General features: G+C 41.8%; 1 protein-coding gene across 3 annotated transcripts in view; it reads left to right on the forward strand.

Moving 5' to 3' along the window:
• Positions 1-15158: 15158 nt before the first annotated feature.
• The window catches only part of INTS2 (integrator complex subunit 2), a 57574-nt gene continuing 51124 nt past the window's right edge, over positions 15159-21608 (forward strand). Inside the window, exons 1-5 of one of the 3 annotated variants that reach the window (XM_069602683.1) lie at positions 15159-15256; positions 16622-16928; positions 17789-17927; positions 19594-19696; positions 20541-20654. In XM_069602683.1, coding sequence (XP_069458784.1) covers positions 15247-15256; positions 16622-16928; positions 17789-17927; positions 19594-19696; positions 20541-20654 — 673 coding nt within the window. In that variant the 5' untranslated portion in view covers positions 15159-15246. Of the gene's footprint in view, positions 15544-16621; positions 16929-17788; positions 17928-19593; positions 19697-20540; positions 20655-21608 lie in introns of all 3 variants that reach the window. The other 2 variants (XM_069602685.1, XM_069602684.1) reach the window with 2 other exon arrangements.

Here is a 21608-nt window from a genome sequence, read left to right on the forward strand (position 1 = left end):
TTAGCACATATACCCTCGCCTCAGATCAGGGTCCCTTGTTACATACTCTTACTGTAACACCCTATGTTTTCTGGTGTTTCATGGTGTTTTGCAGTTTACGATTTGTCTCTGCTACCAAACAACTTCATGAGGGTAGAAACTTCGTCTGTTTTGCACATGGTTTGAATGCAACACCTGGCATGTAGTAAGGCACCAAAATATTTTTTGAATAGATTTCTTGTAACAAATACCAGAAACTACAGAACTTAGTATTAGTGTGAGTTTTACACACAATTAAAATGAATTTATACAATTTTAATTACTTGGAACATTTACTTTCACATTAGTAGAAATAATTTAGAGTCATTGCATTAGCGGAGAAGGCAATGGCACCCCGCTCTGGTACTCTTGCCTGGAAAATCCCATGGATGGAGGAGCCTGGTGGGCTGCAGTCCATGGAGTCACTAAGAGTCGGACATGACTGAGTGACTTCACTTTCACTTTCATGCATTGGAGAAGGGAATGGCAGCCCACTCCAGTGTTCTTGCCTGGAGAATCCCAGGGATGGGGGTGCCTAGTGGGCCACCGTCTGTGGGGTTGCACCGAGTCGGACACGACTGAACCGACTTAGCAGCAGCAGCAGCAGCAGCAACACTGGATTAGGATTTTTGCCTAGTTTATCACTTTCTTTCTTGTAACTTCAGGCAAATCGTTGAAACACTTGAAGTCTCAATTTGCTCATTTGTACACGAACTCAACAGTAACCATGTCTTCTAACCAACTTTGTGAACCTCAAAGGAAAATTGCAAAAAACACTGAACTTTGTAAAATACAAATACAAGGGATGATTAATATAATACCTATGTTCTCTAGAAGAGTTAAGTCCAGAATGAGCTAAAGCTTGCAAGAGAAAAATGTTTAATGGCAAACACAAATATATTTCTAGCAAGAGCAAGGATGGAAAAGATGCGGAGTACTTAGTACTCAAGCTTTAGCTCCCTTCTGTCCCAAACTACTATGACTGAAAAGAAATCAGTTTGAAGTGTCTTCATGCTCTAAAATGTAACGTGATGGAGTTAAAATCTGATACAATTAACTGCTTTAAAGGAGTTGCTCAGTTCACCACACCCAAAGGAATTACATCCTCGGTTCTGAAAAAACTTGCAGATGTGAGTTCAGAAACACTGGGGGAAAATGAAGGGTTCTGAAAGAGAAAATGTACGACTTTCCCAGTTTTTAAAGTTAAAAAAAAAACTTATGTAACCGTATGTTATTGCTAGAAACCAGTAATAAATGTACTTGACTCTATGAACAAGATCAATAGAAGCCAGGATAAAGCACTATTCACTAAAGCACTATTTATTTCAATAAACTGATGATTATACTAGTAATGAGATATAAATCTTTGACCTTAAGCCCTCGTCTACTGAGAAACATACTTGTATAAACATAGTTTGATAAGCCCTTTAAAGTGATATGAATGACATTGCAGTGCATAGATGAGGGAATAGCTGAAATCAAGCTCATTACACTTTATTCTCATAGCACTGATAAGCTATGGAAGTGCACATTCAGCAGCTTATTTAATAAGGTTTCATAATTCATATTTGAATTAATTTTAAAAACCAATAGTAATTATACTGTATGTCAAAGGCAAAGAGATTGAATCCTACCCTCAAAGGACTTACTTTCCGGTGAGAAGGACAAACAAAATCCTAATGATGAGTGTAATATGTGAAGTCCTATGATGAAAAGAAGCAAAGGGTGGCTTGGGAGCCCTAAAGAAGGATACTTAAATCTAATGAAGAGATAAATGATTTGTCAGGAAAGGTTTCTTGCAAGATGAGAAAAGGATTTCTTACTAGAGGTGAGATCTAAAGGATACTTGGGAGTTACTATATAAAACAAATGAAAAGACTAAGAGGTGTTACAGATAGAAGAATAGTAGGGGAGAACATGAAGCATTTGGGAAACGAGCAGTTCAGACTGACTAAAATGGAGGCACAATTGTGGGTTATGGCAGGAGTCCAGGCTAGAGAGAAGTCAGACCATGAAAAACTGTCTTTTAAGTGCCACCTTAAAGTGAGCTTTATCCCTAGGCAGGAAAGTGCATTAGTAGTTGGGATGATTCATCATTGGTTGAACAATCATACCCAAAAAGGCTTGATTGGTGGAGCTATGGTCAACCTGGAGGGATGTCGCTAATGTTACACTATAGAACCTTGGCTAGACTCAATTCTACTCAACATTTTACTTATAAAATTAATGTAGATGTGTTTAGCCGAAGCAGATGTGTGCTAAGTCACTTCAGTCTGACCCTTTGCAACCCAATGGAGTATAACCCTCCAAGCTCCTCTGTCCATGGGATTTTCCAGGCAAGAATGTTGGAGTGGATTGCTATGCCCTCCTCCAGGGGATCGTCTCAATCCATGGATCTATGTGCATTGGCAAGCGGATTCTTTACCACTGGTGCCACCTGGGAGCAGCTAAAGCAGATAGCCAGTATGATAGAAGAGTCCAAAAGATCCCAACAGGCAGAAACAATTGAAGAAACCTTATAAAATAGACACACTGTTTAGGATAATTATTTTAAAATTCCAGGTGGAAAAAACGAGCTAGATGTCTCCTAAGATCCCTTTATTTTTGAAATTCTGTGATTCTATTTCCAAAGAACATTGGTGCCCTTTTAAATATTTACCTAAGTATTCTAATTTCTTGAAGCTCATTTACAGGGCAGTAATTTATAAAAGTACCTTGTATGGAGTAGGTTGCTATTTCCTCCTCCAGGGGGTCAGGAAGATCCCAGGAGGAGGAAATGACAACCCACTTGAGTATTCTTGCTGGGATAACCCAATGGACAGAAAAGCCTGATGGGCTTTTCCGTGGGGTCACAGAGGTGGACACAACTGAGCACTCACACGTAGTTAGTACGCTTAGAGAAAGCAGATCTAAAACTTTAAAGCTCATGATTAAGTATTTTTTCACTAGGATGTCTGAGTTCTATATAATGATTATAAAAATTATTTCAATGGCAAACATAACAATGTTTTTCCCCATTATCTTCATTACCTCCACCATAGTTTGAAAGTGAAAGTGAAGTCACTCAGTTGTGTCCGACTATTTGAGACCTGTGGACTGTAGCCCACCAAGCTCCTCCATCCATGGGATTCTCCAGGCAAGAATACTGGAGTGGGTTGCTGTTTCCTTCTCCAGGGGATCTTCCCGACCCAGGGGTCAAACCCAGGTCTCCCACATTGCAGGCAGATGCTTTAACCTCTGCACCACCAGGGAAGCCCTTAAGTACAAGAATACAGTCTCTCAGAAAACCTCCTATAGAGACACAGAACTTCAGATCCAAGTACTAACATCAAAGATTTCAAGGGAGGAAAGGAAGCCAGGTCGAAAGAAGAAGAGGGAGGAGGCAGGAGGCGGGGGCGAAAGGGGTAGCCTTACAGACGTCTCCTGCCACGTACAGATACCCAGGCGTTATGGGACTTTTCCCTGGGCCTCCAGAGAACAGAGGACTGGAACTCGGCCCTACCAGAAATCAGACCAGACCAGAACCAGAATTTGAGTTCTCTGCCAAAAGGAGGTGATCAGTCTCCAATCCTCAGCTCAGGCTGAGGGCCCTTCAACCAGATTCCTGCGTCCAGGACCAGGGGACTAGAAAAACAGGGAAGGATAGGAAGGGTTAAGGAGAGGAAAGGGAGAGGGAAGCAGAGAGAGGTCAATAAAGTCTCTTGTTCCTTACCGGTGGGGGCACTCTGGCCAGTTGTCCTCATCAGGAGGAGACCAGGGACAAAAGGGTCCTAGTTGTGACTGCTGGGTCTGGTCCATTGGCAGGCAAGGTGGCCCCTGAGTACCCCGAATGGTCAGGATGTCAGTCTCAGTGAAGAGGAGTCCCCACCAGAGTCACCATTTGTTGCAGGAAGGTGGACCCCTTCCAGGGCCTGAAACTGGGCTCTTGTCTAACATTTGGAAATGAATTGTCCGAAGAGACACGTGCTGACAAAGCAAGAGATTTTATTGGTCAGGGCACCTGGGTGGAGAGCAGTAGGGTAAGGGAACCCAGGAGAACTGCTCCAGGGTTTGGCCCCAGCCACCCCGTTTCCGAGGCCAGGGGCGGAGGCCGGGAGGAGCCACACCACATCCAAGGAGCAGTGGCTGCGCGGGCACAGGAGGGCCTAGAGGAGCTATCCCACGTTGAAGGTCAGGAAGGGCGGCGGTGAGGAGATACCCCTCATCCAAGGTAAGGAGCAGCGGCTGCACTTTGCTGGAGCAGCCGTGAAGAGATACCCCACGCCCAAGTTAAGAGAAACCCAAGTAAGATGGTAGATGTTGCAAGAGGGCGTCAGAGGGCAGACACACTGAAACCATATTCACAAAAAACTAGTCAATCTAATCACACTAGGACCACAGCCTTGTCTAACTCAAAGAAACTAAGCCATGCCCTCAGGGCAACCCAAGACGGGCGGGTCATGGTGGAGAGGTCTGACAGAATGTGGTCCACTGGAGGAGGGAATGGCAAGCCACTTCAGTATTCTTGCTTTGAGAACCCCATGAACAGTATGAAAAGGCAAAATGATAGGATAACAAAAGAGGAACTCCCCAGGTCAGTAGGTGCCCAATAAGCTACTGGAGATCAGTGGAGAAATAACTCCAGAAAGAATGAAGGCATGGAGCCAAAGCAAAAACGATGCCCAGCTGTGGATGTGACTGGTGATAGAAGCAAGGTCCAATGCTGCAAAGAGCAATATTGCATAGGAACCTGGAATGTCAGGTCAAAGGCAAGGCAAATTGCCTTGAATCAAGGCAAATTGGAAGTGGTCAAACAAGAGATGGCAAGAGTGAACGTTGACATTCTAGGAATCAGCGAACTAAAATGGACTGGAATGGGTGAATTTAACTCAGGTGACCGTTATATCTACTACTGCGGGCAGGAATCCCTCAGAAGAAATGGAGTAGCCATCATGGTCAACAAAAGAGTCCGAAATGCAGTACTTGGATGCACTCTCAAAAACGACAGAATGATCTCTGTTCATTTCAAAGGCAAACCATTCAATATCAGAGTAATCCAAGTCTATGCCCCAACCAGTAACGCTGAAGAAGCTGATGTTGAATGGTTCTATGAAGACCTATAAGACCTTTTAGAACTAACACCCCCCAAAAATGTCCTTTTCATTATAGGGGACTGGAATGCAAAAGTAGGAAGTCAAGAAACACCTGGAGTTATAGGCAAATTTGGCCTTGGAATGCGGAATGAAGCAGGGCAAAGACTAATAGAGTTTTGCCAAGAAAATGCACTGGTCATAGCAAACACCCTCTTCCAACAACACAAGAGAAGACTCTACACATGGACATCACCAGATGGTCAACATGGAAATCAGATTGATTATATTCTTTGCAGCCAAAAATGGAGAAGCTCTATACAGTCAACAAAAACAAGACCAGGAGTTGACTGTGGCTCAGATCATGAACTCCTTATTACCAAAATCAGACTCAAATTGAAGAAAGTAGGGAATACCGCTAGACCATTCAGGTATGACCTAAATCAAATCCTTTATGATTATACAGTGGAAGTGAGAAATAGATTAAAGGGACTAGATCTGATAGATAGAGTGCCTGATGAACTATGGAATGAGGTTCGTGACATTGTACAGGAGACAATGATCAAGACCATCCCCATGGAAAAGAAATGCAAAAAAGCAAAATGGCTGTCTGGGGAGGCCTTACAAATAGCTGTGAAAAGAAGAGAGGTGAAAAACAATGGAGAGAAGGAAAGATATAAGCATCTGAATGCAGAGTTCCAGAGAATAGCAAGAAGAGATAAGAAAGCCTTCTTCAGTGATCAATGCAAAGAAATAGAGGAAAAGAACAGAATGGGAAAGACTAGAGATCTCTTCAAGAAAATTAGAGATACCAAGGGAATATTTCACGCAAAGATGGGCTCGATAAAGGACAGAAATGGTATGGACCTAACAGAAGCAGAAGATATTAAGAAGAGGTGGCAAGAATACACAGAACCGTACAAAAAAGATCTTCACGACCCAGATAATCATGATGGTGTGATCACTCATCTAGAGCCAGACATCCTGGAATGTGAAGTCAAGTGGGCCTTAGAAAACATCACTAAGAACAAAGCTAGTGGAGGTGATGGAATTCCAGTTGAGCTATTTCAAATCCTGATGCTGTAAGAAAGTGCTGCACTCAATATGCCAGCAAATTTGGAAAACTCAGCAGTGGCCACAGGACTGGAAAAGATCAGTTTTCATTCCAATCCCAAAGAAAGGCAATGTCAAAGAATGCTCAAACTACTGCACAATTGCACTCATCTCACATGCTAGTGAAGTAATGCTCAAAATTCTCCAAGCCAGGCTTCAGCAATACATGAACCGTGAACTTCCTGATGTTCAAGCTGGTTTTAGAAAAGGCAGAGGAACCAGAGATCAAATTGCCAACATCTGCTGGATCATGAAAAAAGCAAGAGACTTGCAGAAAAACATCTATTTCTGCTTTATTGACTATGCCAAAGCCTTTGACTGTGTGGATCACAATAAACTGTGGAAAGTTCTGAAAGAAATGGGAGTACCAGACCACCTGACCTGCCTCTTGAGAAATCTGTATGCAGGTCAGGAAGCAACAGTTAGAACTGGACATGGAACAACAGACTGGTTCCAAATAGGAAAAGGAGTATGTCAAGGCTCTATACTGTCACCCTGCTTATTTAACTTATATGCAGAGTACATCATGAGAAACGCTGGGCTGGAAGAAACACAAGCTGGAATCAAGATTGCTGGGAGAAATATCAATAACCTCAGATATGCAGATGACACCACCCTTATGGCAGAAAGTGGAGAGGAACTAAGAAGCCTCTTGATGAAAGTGAAAGTGGAGAGTGAAAAATTTGGCTTAAAGCTCAACATTCAGAAAACGAAGATCATGGCATTCAGTCCCCTCACTTCATGGGAAATAGATGGGGAAACAGTGGAAATGGTGTCAGACTATTATTTTGGGCTCCAGAATCACTGCAGATGGTGACTGCAGCCATGAAATTAAAAGACACTTACTCCTTGGAAGAAAAGTTATGACCAACCTAGATAGCATATTCAAAAGCAGAGACATTACTTTGCCGACTAAGGTCCGTCTAGTCAAGGCTATGGTTTTCCCAGTAGTCATGTATGGATGTGAGAGTTGGACTGTGAAGAAGGCTGGGCACTGAAGAATTGATGCTTTTGAACTGTGGTGTTTGAGAAAACTCTTGAGAGTCCCTTGGACTACAAGGAAGTCCAACCAGTCCATTCTGAAGGAGATCAGTCCTGGAATTTCTTTGGAAGGAATGATGCTAAAGCTGAAACTCCAGTGCTTTGGCCACCTCATGCGAAGAATTGACTCACTGGAAAAGATTTTCATGCTGGGAGGGATTGGGGGCAAGAAGAGAAGGGGACGACAGAGAATGAGATGGCTTGATGGCATCACTGACTCGATGGACGTGAGTCTGAGTGAACTCCAGGAGTTGGTGATGGACAGGGAGGCCTGGCGTGCTGCGATTCACGGGGTCGCAAAGAGTCAGAGATGACTGAGCGACTGAACTGAACTGAACTGAAATAACATGGGGGAACACAGCCCACCCATCAACAGAAAATTGGATTAAAGATTTACTGAGCCTTGCCCCACCCATCAGAACAAGACCCAGCTTTCCCCTCAGTCTCTCCCATCAGGAAGCTTCTGTAAGCCTCTTATCCTTCTCCATCAGAGGGCAGACAGACTAAAAACCACAATCACAGAAAAGTAACCAATCTGATCACATGGACCACTTGTCATGATCTCATGGACCATGAGCCTTGTCTAATTCAATGAAACTGTGAGGCATGTCGTGTAGGGCCACCCAAGATGGAGAGGTCATGGTGGAGAGTTCTGACAAAATGCGGTCCACTGGAGAAGGGAATGGCAAACCACTTCAGTATTCTTGCCTTGAGAACCCATGAACAGTTTGAAAAGGCAAAAAGATAGGACACTGAAAGATGAACTCCCCAGGTCAGTAGGTGCCCAATATGTTACTGGAGATCAGTGGAAAAATAACTCCAGAAAGACTGAAGAGATGGAGCCAAAGCAAAAACACACCCAGTTGTGGGTATAACTGGTGATGGGAGTAAAGTCTGATGCTGTAAAGAGAAATATTGCATAGGAACATGGAATGTTAGGTCCATGAATCAGGCAAATTGGAAGTGGTCAAACAGGAGATGGCAAGAGTGAATGTCGAGATTTTAGGAATCAGTGAACTAAAATGGACTGGAATGGGTGAATTTAACTCAGATGACCACTATATCTACAAGATATCCCTTGGGCAAGAATCCCTTAGAAGAAATGGAGTAGCCATCATAGTCAACAAAGAGTCTGAAATGCAGTACTTGGATGCAATCTCAAAAATGACAGAGTAATCTCTGTTCATTTCCAAGGTAAACCAGTATCACAGCAATCCAAGTCTATGCCCCAACCAGTAATACTGAAGAAGCTGAAGTTGAATGGTTCTATGAAAACCTACAAGACCTTCTAGAACTAACACCCAAAAAAGATGTCTTTTTCATTATAGGGGATTGGAATGCAAAAGTAGGAAATCAGGAGATACCTGGAATAACAGGCAAATTTGGCCTTGGAATGCAGAATGAAGCAGGGTAAAAGCTAATAGAGTTTTGCCAAGGGAACACACATCATAAACACCCTTTTCCAACAAAACGAGAGAAGACTCTACATATGAACATCACCAGATGGTCAACACCAAAATCAGATTGATTATATTCTTTGCAGCCAACGATGGAGAAGCTCTATACAGTCAGCAAAAACAAGATCGGGAGCTGACTGTGGCTCAGGTCATGAACTCCTTATTACAAATTCAGACTTAAATTGAAGAAAGTGGGGAAAACCACTAGACCATGCAGGTATGACCTAAATCACATCCCTTATGATTATACAGTGGAGGAGAAGGGGACAACAGAGGATGAGATGGTTGGATGGCATTGCTGACTCAATGGACATGAGTTTGAGTAAACTTTGGGAGCTGGTGATGTACAGGGAGGCCTGGCATGCTGCAGTCCATGGGGGTCTCAAAGAGTCAGACATGACTGAGCGACTGAACTGAAACATTGTAATGTAGATTTAAAAGACTTTTGCTGATTAAGTGGATATGAGGGGGAGAGGTTGGAGGCTAGGATGGCTTCCAAGTTTCTGGTCTGAGCACTTTTGGGTTTTGGTGATATTCACTGAGATAAAAATTGGAAAAGAAGGTACTTGGAGGAAAATAAGTATCAATATTCATAACTGTTGTCTCTCATTCAGGTTGGATGTGATTTGCTGGTCTCTGTATATCAAGATGGATCTACATATTGTGCCTCCATTTGTGATTACAGGATCATAAACAGAATTGGAAGAGATCCTGAAAATCACTTAGTTCAGAGGCTTCCCTGGTGGGCCCAATGGTTAGGAATCTGCCTCCCAATGCACAGGACCCGGGTTTGACCCCTGGTTAGGGAGCTAGGATCCCACATGCGGTGGGGCAACTAAGCCTGAGTTCCAACTGCTGAGCCTGCCTGCCACAAAGTACTGAGCCTAGGTGCCTCAACTAGAGAACCTGCATGCCACAATCTACAAAGCCCCTGTGTTGCAACTAGAAAGAGGTCTCTGTATCACAAGGAAAGATACGTGCAACATAGCCAACACAAAAAAGAAAGAAAGTACTTAGTTCACATCTACCTCCTCCTCACATTCAACCACCAAAGCCATGTTTGAATTCCCTTCACTCTTCTTATAAATGATCATCCAGGATGATGAAATTGCTTAATGTCTCATTTTCAATTTCCATAATTGTAAAATGGAGAATAATATTACACATCAGAAAATTAAATCAGATAATAGATATAAAGCACTAGTACCTAGGAAGTGTTCAGTAAATGTCTTTTAATAGATATCAACTTAAAAAAAATGATAGTGTTGTACAGTTTGTAACCCATTAGTAGATTGTGAAAGCAATTTTAGTGTTCAGTGACCATCAGTTTAAAGATAGAATATATAACATTCCAATTCCAAAGAAAGGCAATGCCAAAGAATGCTCAAACTACCACACAATTGCACTCATCTCACATGCTAGTGAAGTAATGCTCAAAACTCTCCAAGCCAGGCTTCAGCAATATGTGAACCGTGAACTTCCTGACGTTCAAGCTGGTTTTAGAAAAGGCAGAGGAACCAGAGATCAAATTGCCAACATCCGCTGGATCATGAAAAAAGCAAGAGACTTGCAGAAAAACATCTATTTCTGCTTTATTGACTATGCCAAAGCCTTTGACTGTGTGGATCACAATAAACTGTGGAAAACTCTGAAAGAGATGGGAATACCAGACCACCTGACCTGCCTCTTGAGAAATCTGTATGCAGGTCAGGAAGCAACAGTTAGAACTGGACATGGAACAACAGACTGGTTCCAAATAGGAAAAGGAGTACGTCAAGGCTGTATATTGTCATTCTGCTTATTTAACTTATATGCAGAGTACATCATGAGAAACGCTGGACTGGAAGAAACACAAGCTGGAATCAAGATTGCTGGGAGAAACATCAATAACCCCAGATATGCAGATGATACCACCCTTATGGCAGAAAGTGAAGAGGAGCTAAAAAGCCTCTTGATGAAAGTGAAAGAGGAGAGTGAAAAAGTTGGCTTAAAGCTCAACATTCAGAAAATGAAGATCATGGCATCCGGTCCCATCACTTCATGGGAAATAGATGGGGAAACAGTGGAAACAGTGTCAGACTTTATTATTTTGGGCCCCAAAATCACTGCATATTGTGATTGCAGCCATGAAATTAAAAGACGCTTACTCCTTGGAAGAAAAGTTATGACCAACCTAGATAGTATATTCAAAAGCAGAGACATTACTTTGCCGACTAAGGTCTGTCTAGTCGAGGCTATGGTTTTTCCTGTGGTCATGTATGGATGTGAGAGTTGGACTGTGAAGAAGGCTGAGCGCCGAAGAATTGATGCTTTTGAACTGTGGTGTTGGAGAAGACTCTTGAGAGTCCCTTGGACTGCAAGGAGATCCAACCAGTCCATTCTGCAGGAGATCAACCCTGGGATTTCTTTGGAAGGAATGATGCTAAAGCTGAAATTCCAGTACTTTGGCCACCTCATGAGAAGAGTTGACTCATTGGAAAAAATTCTGATGCTGTGAGGGATTGGGGGCAGGAGGAGAAGGGGATGACCGAGGATGAGATGGCTGGATGGCATCGCTGACTCGATGCACGTGAGTCTGAGTGAACTCCAGGAGTTGGTGATGGACAGGGAGGCCTGGCGTGCTGCGATTCATGGGGTCACAAAGAGTCGGACACGACTGAGAGACTGAAGTGAACTGAATGTGTATTATTTCATAAGATGTTTGTTTACATATAAATGTGAATATATATATATATATATATAATATATATATATATATATATATATATATATCTGTGTCTTGGGTCACAGTGTGAAATGTATTATTGTGGGCCAGATGGAAAAATGTTTGAAAAACACTGCAACACACATTAGTTCTTTTGTTCCTTTGCTTATTGTTCATGTTGAAGGCAAGAATTTATTTTTAAATAGATTATCTGTTTGTCAAAGTTTTGGAAACTATTAGGTTGGTGCAAACATAATTTTGGTTTTTGCACTGTTGAAATTTGCCATTTGATTAGTTCAGTTCAGTTCAGTTGCTCAGTCGTGTTCGACTCTTTGCGACCCCAGCACGCCAGGCCTCCCTGTTCATCACCATCTCCCGGAGTTCACTCAGGCTCACGTGCATCGAGTCAGTGATGCCATCCAGCCATCTCATCCTCTGTCGTCCCCTTCTCCTCCTGCCCCCATCCCTCCCAGCATCAGAGTTTTTCCCAATGAGTCAACTCTTCGCATGAGGTGGCCAAAGTACTGGAGTTTCAGCTTTAGCATCATTCCTTCCAAAGAAATCCCAGGGTTGATCTCCTGCAGAATGGACTTGGTCCTTGCAGTCCAAGGGACTCTCAAGAGTCTTCTCCAACACCACAGTTCAAAAGCATCAATTCTTTGGCACTCAGCCTTCTTCACAGTCCAACTCTAACATCCATACATGACCACAGGAAAAACCATAGCCTTGACTAGACGGACCTTAGTCGGCAAAGTAATGTCTCTGCTTTTGAATATGCTATCTAGGTTGGTCATAACTTTCCTTCCAAGGAGGAAGCGTCTTTTAATTTCATGGCTGCAGTCACCATCTGCAGTGATTCTGGAGCCCAGAAAAATAAAGTCTGACACTGTTTCCACTGTTTCCCCATCTATTTCCCATGAAGTGAGGGGACCGGATGCCACAATCTTCGTTTTCTGAATGTTGAGCTTTAGGCCAGCTTTTTCGCTCTCCTCTTTCACTTTTATCAAGAGGCTTTTTAGCTCCTCTTCACTTTCTGCCATAAGGGTGGTGTCATCTGCCTATCTGAGGTTATTGATATTTCTCCCCACAATCTTGATTCCAGCTTGTGTTTCTTCCAGTCCATCGTTTCTCATGATGTACTCTGCATATAAGTTAAATAAGCAGGATGACAATATACAGCCTTGATGTACTCCTTTTCCTATTTGGAACCAGTCTGTTGTTCCATGTCCAGTTCTAACTGTTGCTTCCTGACCTGCATACAGATTTCTCAAGAGGCAGGTCAGGTGGTCTGGTATTCCCATTTCTTTCAGAATTTTCCACAGTTTATTGTGATCCACACAGTCAAAGGCTTTGGCATAGTCAATAAAGCAGAAATAGATGTTTTTCTGCAAGTCTCTTGCTTTTTTCATGATCCAGCGGATGTTGGCAATTTGATCTCTGGTTCCTCTGCCTTTTCTAAAACCAGCTTGAAGGTCAGGGAGTTCATGGTTCACATATTGCTGAAGCCTGGCTTGGAGAATTTTGAGCATTACTTTACTAGCGTGTGAGATGAGTGCAATTGTGTGGTAGTTTGAGCATTCTTTGGCATTGCCTTTCTTTGGGATTGGAATGAAAACTGACCTTTTCCAGTCCTGTGGCCACTGCTGAGTTTTCCAATTTGCTGACATATTAAGTGCAGCACTTTCACAGCATCATCTTTCAGGATTTGAAACAGCTCAACTGGAATTCCATCACCTCCACTAGCTTTGTTCATAGTGATGCTTTCTAAGGCCCACTTGACTTCACATTCCATGATGTCTGGTCCTAGATTAGTGATCACATCATCATGACTATCTGGGTCGTGAAGATCTTTTTTGTGCAGTTCTTCCATGTATTCTTGCCACTTCTTCTCCATACCTTTTCTGTCCTTTATCGAGCCCATCCTTGCAGGAAATGTTCCCTTGTAATAGAATACAATCTTTAAAAAATGTGATTATGTTAACATCATTTTAATGCCCATTTCTCACTTTTTTTTGCTCATCATTTATTACTTGCTGTTTATATTTATTTTGGACTAGGGAAATGATATCAGACAAAAAGCAAATTTGAGTGATTTTCTTATCTAAATTCAACATGGGTCGTAAAGCAGCAGAGACAACTTGCAACATGAACAGCGCATTTGGCCCAGGAACTGCTAATGAATGTATCAGGCAGTGGTGGGTCAAGAAGTTTTGCAAAGGAGATGAGAGCCTTTAGTGTGTTAGTCTTTCAGTTTTGTCCGACTCTTTGCAACCCCATGGACTGTAGCCCAACAGGCTCTTCTGTCCATGGGATTCTCCAGGCAAGAGTATGCTGACTGTAAACTAAAAAAATTAAAAACTGTCGTTTGGAAGCTTCATCTTCTCTTATTCTATGCAACAACAACAAACCATTTCTCAATTGGATTGTAGATTAACACAACAACTGGTGACAACCAGCTCAGTGCCTGGACAGAGAAGAAGATCCAGAGCACTTCCCCAATCCAAACTTGCGCCCAAAAAAAAAAAGGGTCATGGTCACTGTTTGGTGGTTTGCTGCCAGTCTGCGCCACTACAGCTTTCTGAATCCTGATGAAACCATAACATCTGTGAAGTACGCTCAGCAAATTGATGAGATGCACGAAAAACTGCAATGCCTGCAGCCAGCATTGGTCAACAGAAAGGTCCCAATTCTTCTCCACAACAACCCTTGACCACATGTAGCGCAACCAATACTTCAAAAGTGGAAAGAATTGGGCCACAAAGTTTTGCTTCATCCGCCACATTGACCTGACCTCTTGTCATCAGACTACCACTTCTTCAAGCATTTTTGACAACTCTTTTTGCAGGGAAAACCCTTCCACAATCAGCAGGAGGCAGAAAATGCTTTCCAAGAGTTCCTCGAATCCTAAGGCACAGGTTTTTATTCTACAGGAATAAACAAATTTATTTCTCTTTGGCAATAATGTTTATGGTTATGATTCCTATCTTGATTAATAAAAATGTTTCTGAGCCTAGTTATAATGACTTAATATTCATGGTCAGATACCTTTACTTTTGCACCAACCTAATATAAAGTACTGTATCTCTGTAAAATATTTTTGTTTCAGTACCTCGCATAATATCTGGTGAATAGAAGGTTTTAAATACATATGGATTGAACCAGAAACCAGAACTAATATGCAAATGTATAAAGGTTAGAAGTTCTTGGTCTTCTAGGTGGTCCAAAGTCCTTTGAGAAGTTGTTGAAAGTTTTGGACCCTCTTTCCAGAAGAAGCTCAAGCATTCACAATTCCGCAGGGATTCTAGAGAACTCTTGTAATGCCATCCATCTCCCACGAAGGATCTATGCTTCCTGAGAACCCCAAATGACCATGTTTAACTCATGACTGTGTTTTGAGATCAAGAGCAGAATAATGCTTCAGGGTTAGATTACTTTTTAAATTCTCCTGCAAATCCCAGGATTCTAGAACTGCGGTGCTGGAAAGGCAGAAGCAGAGATGGAAAGGTGTAACTGTCTGGTTTCCATTTAGCGTTCTGGTCAACTGAACAGTGGGGCAATTTGAACATTTTACATAACGCTGTCATTTGAATGCTACAGTAATCCGCTGATGATGACACGGCAGCGCGGAGTGGCTTAATGATTTAGCTGAAAGGATTCAGCCCGTATGCTCTGCAAATGAGACTGGAAACAGCCTTCCAGGGTGAAGTAGCGCGAACGGAGGCGGAGGAAAGGGCGGGGCCGCGCACGCGCGCCTCTGCGTCACCGCCGACGCCTCCGGGTGTCCTCTCGCAGCGAGCCTTCCTCTCAGTCCAGTACGGTGGCCGACCGGAGCCAGACGCTGGGGATGAATGAAGGTGCTGCGTGCGGGTGGAAGCAGTCTCCTCAGCTTTCCCGTCCCTGCAGTCCAGGCTCTGCCTTTGCGCGGTGTCCCCATCCAGCCCCCGTCGCACCGCCGGCCTGACTGATCCCGACGTCTGGGGTTTTTGGTGCCCAAGTCGACTCAGGGCAGAGCTGTAGGGCTGGGGAAGCCGGGTTCTCGCCTAGGCCCAACCTCGGACCGCGCTCTCGATTTCTACCGCGCCCCGCCCGTAGGGCGCGGAATCCGGGTGGGGTCCCGGGAGGCCGGAGGGTAGACCTGAAGGTATGAGGCTCCCGCTTCTAAGGCCTCGGAGCGTTTCGGGGTCCGTGTCCGCCACCGGCCCGACTTTTCTCCAGCGGAGGGACTGGTTGGTTCACGTTACGCCCGGGGGCGAGACCTATGAGCGCTCAGGTCTCCTCGCCTGTGCTCTCTCAGCCCGCCCCTCTGTTAAAAGGCCAGCTCCTCTTGCTGAAGAGCAGAACGTTTCTGCCCACGGCTCTTGTTAGGCATGATTCTGCTAGTCTATGGGTCTCTGAGGGGATGGCTTTGGCTACCAGTTTTTTTGTTTCTGATTGCTCTTGAGAAGTGTTCAAGTGGGATTCAGCTTTCTCCTCTCTGCTAGGAGCTAATTGCACCTCCGCAGCTGTTTTCTTTTCTCTTTTTTTTAACCTAGTAACAGGGGATATAGGATAGAGTTCTGGTCTCCAGAGCTTTGAAGCTGGCATAGCTTCTGGCTGGTGAGGCAGTTTACCAGTGCATCTGCCAACCCGTGGAGGGTGGGAAAGAGAACCTAACAGTCCTTTACATGTTCTGGGTAGGCATGCGAAGCTAAAGAGGTATTGAAGATGAGCATTCTTAGTGATGCTGTTGTTTTACTTTGGATTGTGGCCCTCAGATGACTGCTATAGTGGAGAAGGTGTTGCACTGGAATTTAGTAGAGGAGGGTTCAGCTTTAGATTTTGCCGCCGACTAGTAATACTCCTCTGGGCCTGTTACTTAATCTCTCTGGCTTTCCTATTCTTTCTCTGCAAAATGAGAGTATTAGAACAAGATCCCTGAGGCTGAAAGACGTTAGTATACTGTTTTCTTTCTCATTTTCCAGATGGCAGTAGAAACACAGGGAGTCGGTAATTGTGCCAGGAATATTGCCAACATATAAGATAAACCACATTTTTCAGAGTTTTTAAAAAGAGGGGCATTCGTATATGTGCAGTTATACCCCTACTTTCTTTGCTTTTTTTAAAAAAAAATATTTTTAATTGAAGGATTTAAAAGTATTGCATTTACTTAAGACTTTACAATATTGCATTGGTTTCTACCAGACATCATCGTTTTTTCTTTTTCTTTTTTTAACCACTAGGATCAACAGTGATAATGACCGAGTGTACAAGCCTTCAGTTTGTCAGTCCTTTTGCTTTTGAGGCAATGCAGAAGGTGGATGTTGTTCGTTTGGCATCTTTAAGTGATCCGGAGTTGAGACTTCTCCTGCCCTGCTTGGTGCGGATGGCGCTTTGTGCACCTGCTGACCAGAGCCAAAGCTGGGCTCAGGATAAAAAACTCATCCTTCGTCTTCTCTCTGGAGTGGAAGCTGTCAATTCTATTGTTGCATTGCTGTCTGTGGACTTTCATGCTTTAGAACAGGATGCCAGCAAAGAGCAACAGCTTAGGTAATGAATATTGTATAATATGTGGATTGGTATTTACTTGGATATGCTAAAAAAAAAAAGGAAATCAAAATTTTTTGGAGCTTTTTAGGACTTCTTATTGCAGTGCATTCTTCCAAAAAAGAGAAGATTGGGACTCTAAACTTTGGAGAGCATTTTTTTAAAGTTATTTTTTATTTATAATTAAAATTCTAGGATCATTTGAATTGTGTATTGTGAAATGTGCTGAGAACCTTGGCTGTATATACATTTGTATTCAGGCCTTCCCTGATGACTCAGATGGTAGAGTCTGCCTGCCAGTGGAGGAGACGCCAGTTCAACCCCTGGGTGGAGAAAGTCCCCTGGAGACAGGTGGCAACCCACTCCAGTATTCTTGCCTGGGAAATCCCATGGACAGAGAAGCTTGGTGGGCTACAGTCCATGATGTTGCAAAAATAGCCTGAGCTGACTTATGTATATATGCAGGCTTAAATGATTAGGCCAGTTGCTCTCAGTGGGAAGTGGACAGAGTAAGTTTCCCTAGAGCAAAAGGATTTACTGGAGTCTCCTAGGAGGCTTGTTAAGCTTACATTGAGTTCCCTAAATTCGAGGCATGGTTTGCCCTTCCTTGCCCATTGTGAATCCAGTTGTGAGCCACTGTTATTAATGGAAGTGGGTGTTAACCTGTCAGTTGTGATTGGAGTCTTTACACAGTTGTGATTGTCTCTGAAATAGACAATATAGTATTCAGAAGTAATATTCATGAAATATATCAAAAGAATTCATACATTCTTTTGTAGATTATTTCTATAAAAGATAGTTTTTATGCTTTTATTTCTGTGCCAGTGTTCTCATAATTGTTTTACACGTGTGCACTTTATTAGGCATAAACTTGGAGGAGGCAGTGGAGAGAGCATCCTGGTATCACAGCTTCAGCATGGACTGACTTTAGAGTTTGAACACAGTGATTCACCTCGTCGATTGCGTCTTGTGCTTAGTGAACTGTTGGCGATTATGAACAAGGTGCATTTATTTAAATCACAGCTGAAAATGTGCATGATTTGATGTCTACACATAAAAGATAGAAACAGGCTGTACTTCGCTGGTGGTCCAGTGGTTAAGAATCTGCCTTCCAGTGCAGGGGAAGTTTGATTCCAGGTCAGGGAACTAAGATCCCAAATGGCAGGGGCAACTAAGCCCCTGTACTGCAACTGTGACCTGATGCAGTCAAAAAAGAAAAGAAAAGGAAAGGTAGAAACAGGCAGAAAGGCAGGCAACTTGCATCCTCTTGGACACATATCCTATTTGTTAATCAAGTGGCTTCCTTTCAAAGGCTTGAACGGATATTAAGTGCCTCTTTTTCAAGGCTGTTTTATAATTGCTGTTTTCTCTCATTATGTCTACTCTGCATTCTGTATCATAAGGTTTTTTTTTTTTTTTTTTTCCTATATGGAGTCCATATGATGACTTCTTAATAGAATACATAGCTCAAGACTTGTAAATCACCAAAGTTGATAATATAGATAGATAAATAGGATTTCCCACAGTAAATATGTGCAGTATGTACGCGATTCTTCAAAATATGTGTGACTCCTTTAGATACTGAGTGAATTACATACATCCTACATAACAGTGAGTGGGGAATATTGAGGCTGAATTGGATGTGGGATATTTGGCTAGCCTCACTCACTAGATGACTGAATTGTTTCTGTGTACTAATGAAGGTTATTCAGCCTCTTGTCTCAGCAAAAAGATAAGTTGCTTTATTTGTTTTTATTGAAGATTTTCAGTATTTTATTTCAGGTGTACATAGATTAGGTCATGGACTTTGGGTGATGATGGTTAACTGAAAATCTGAATATTAAATTTGTGAATGTCAGGTGTTATCATGCAAATTGGATCTTGATATTAAGACATCTTATATGAGATGAGGCTCAGAATTTGAGAAACAGATGTTTTTTACTTTGAGAATCTCAAGGTCAGTTACTTTATAATAAAGTTTAATTTTATAAACTGTGGACCAATAAAAACCTAAATTCTGTTTCCAAAGAAAATACTGATACGGGAGAGATTTGTTTAGTTCTAGATAGTTTTTAAGAGATGTTATAAATCTTAATTTTTTTCCCTATTACAAAGTTATTTACCTCAACTCTTTTCCTCTGTACTCATACTCTTTAATTTTTTCTTTTTCATTTTCTTTTTCTTATTCTTTTTATTGTGCCATGAGGCTTGTGTGATCTTAGTTCCCCGAATAGGGGTTGAACCTGGGCCCTTGATAATGAAAGAATGAAATCCTTACCACTGGACTTCCAGGGAATTCCTGATAATCTTTAATTCTGACTAATATTTTCCTATATCTTTTTATTAATGGCTGTAATGAAATAAGTGACCTAGGTAGCATTCCTAGATCACATCTTTGGCTTGTCTTTAACTCCAGATGTCTCCAAATATTTATATAGAAATAAATTAATAAGACTCATATATTGCATGTCTGGAATAGTAATGTGACTGACTAATTGTGGTTAAATTGGTACAAATGCATCCACTCCTGCATATTCTTCTACAGTATATTAATGGCTATTAAGAGACATAGTCTATAAGCTCAACAAAGAATTGCAAGCATAGTAAGGGATCCAGTTCATTACCTAAAATTAAGAGAGCTCATCATTTTTCTTTCTTTCTTTTTAAGGTATCTGAGTCCAGTGGAGAATTTTTTTTTAAATCATCTGAGCTATTTGAGAGTCCAGTCTACTTGGAGGAAGCTGCAGATGTACTTTGTATTTTACAAGCAGGTACTATAATGAATGCTAAGACATATTTCAGATGCACTTAAATGTCCCTGTTAAGTGATAACTGTGTAACTTCTTAACCTGGAATATTGTGTTATTTGAAAGTTCACCTAATTAAGAATATACCTTAAAAGTTTAGGTCAAAAGGACTAATAGTAGCACAATGATTAAATAAATTATATTATTTCCATAGTAGAGTGTACTCTGCTGCTATTAAAATGGTGTATATTTGAAGAACTTTAATCATTTTGGAAAATGTTCACAATATATCTTAAATGAAAAAAGCAGGTGGCAAAAGGGTAAGTAGAATAAAATCCTAGTTTTGTTAAAAGTACAGTGATACTCATAGGGGAATTAAAATCAGATCTTGCAAATTACTAACTTTGAGTGATGGGATTAGGTCTGATTTTATTTTTATTCTTTGTGCTTTTTGTATTTTCTGGGTTCTTTATAACAAGTGTTCATGATCAGAATGAAAAGATAGAAGACACAGAAATGCAGAGAAACTTTTCATGAAAGTAACTTTTTAAACTAACACCGTCCACCACAGCAGTGATGACAGTGTTCTGTGTAGTGTGTTCAGTACAGTGGCCACTAGCCACATGTAGTTTTGGAATACTTGAAATGTGGCAAGTGTGACTGAGGAGCGGAACTATCTTTAGCTTAATTTAAATAATCACATGTGGCTAGTGGCTGCCCTACTGGACAAGTCAGCTTGAGACTGTGAAAAGAAAGTACCTTAATTTAACTGCCTTTAAATATCATTGGTGAAATGTCAAAGATGTTTGATGTATAATACAAGGAAATGTCACTCCTTAGTAATAACACTGATTTTGTTTTCTTATAGAGCTCCCTTCCCTGCTTCCTATAGTTGATGTAGCTGAAGCCTTGCTCCATGTTAGAAACGGTGCCTGGTTCTTGTGTCTGCTGGTGGCCAATGTTCCTGATAGTTTTAATGAAGGTAAATGCAATTTTAAAGTGGAATGTTGGGGACTTCCCTGGTGGTCCAGTGGTTAAGACTCCATGCTTCCAGTAGAGAGGGTGTGGGTTCGATCCCTGGTCAGGGAACCACAATCTCACTTGCTGGGCAGCATGGCCAAAAACAAAAGAAATAAAAATAAAACAACAGCAATAACAAAAAGGGATATTGAAGAGATTTGCTTGGGCCTGTGTGGGACCTATTTTTTGAGCTAAGAAGAAACATTTATAAGGTTTTATCTGAAATTTTATTTTTTGAAAATTTATTAGTGAATGCTGTAGAAATGGGCTTTCCAGGTGGCTCAGTGGTAAAGAATCTGCCTGCCAGTGCAGGAGATGCAGGTTCGATCCCTGGGTTGGGAAGGTCCCCTGGAGAATGAAATGGCAACCCACTCCAGTATTCTTGCCTGGAAAATCCCATGGACAGAGGAGCCTGGCAGTACACGGGGTTGCAAAGAGTTAGACACAACTTAGTCACTAAACAGTAAACAATTGTAGAAATACTGAGTTTAGAGAATTCAAAATTGTTTGGAAATTACAAATGTAAATACAGTGAGGATGCAGCATTTTTTGTTTGCATTTGTCACCAGTGCTATAATAGGGAAGTAAAAAATATTACAGACATAGAAGCTATAATTTCTGTACTCATTGAACAAAGGGGAGAGGACATTTATCTGTGAAATAGCCAGAGGGCAACATGAGATATATGGATCAGAAATACCAGCAATCAGACTTTCATATTTTAGCCTTATTGCTGTCAGCTTGCAGAAAAGTATAGGGTAGAAATTGCGAAAAATCAACTAAAATTTTCACCTGTGTTTCAAACTGCTAGTGGCTGAAGATTGTGGTTTGGGTCTGAGTGATATAAAAATTACATTTATTGAGCAAGATGCTTTGTGAATTGAGAGTCAAGGAGAAAAAAGCGCTAGATCTGGGG

Source organism: Ovis canadensis, chromosome 11 (assembly GCF_042477335.2).
Source record: "Ovis canadensis isolate MfBH-ARS-UI-01 breed Bighorn chromosome 11, ARS-UI_OviCan_v2, whole genome shotgun sequence".
NCBI classification, from domain to species: domain Eukaryota; kingdom Metazoa; phylum Chordata; class Mammalia; order Artiodactyla; family Bovidae; genus Ovis; species Ovis canadensis.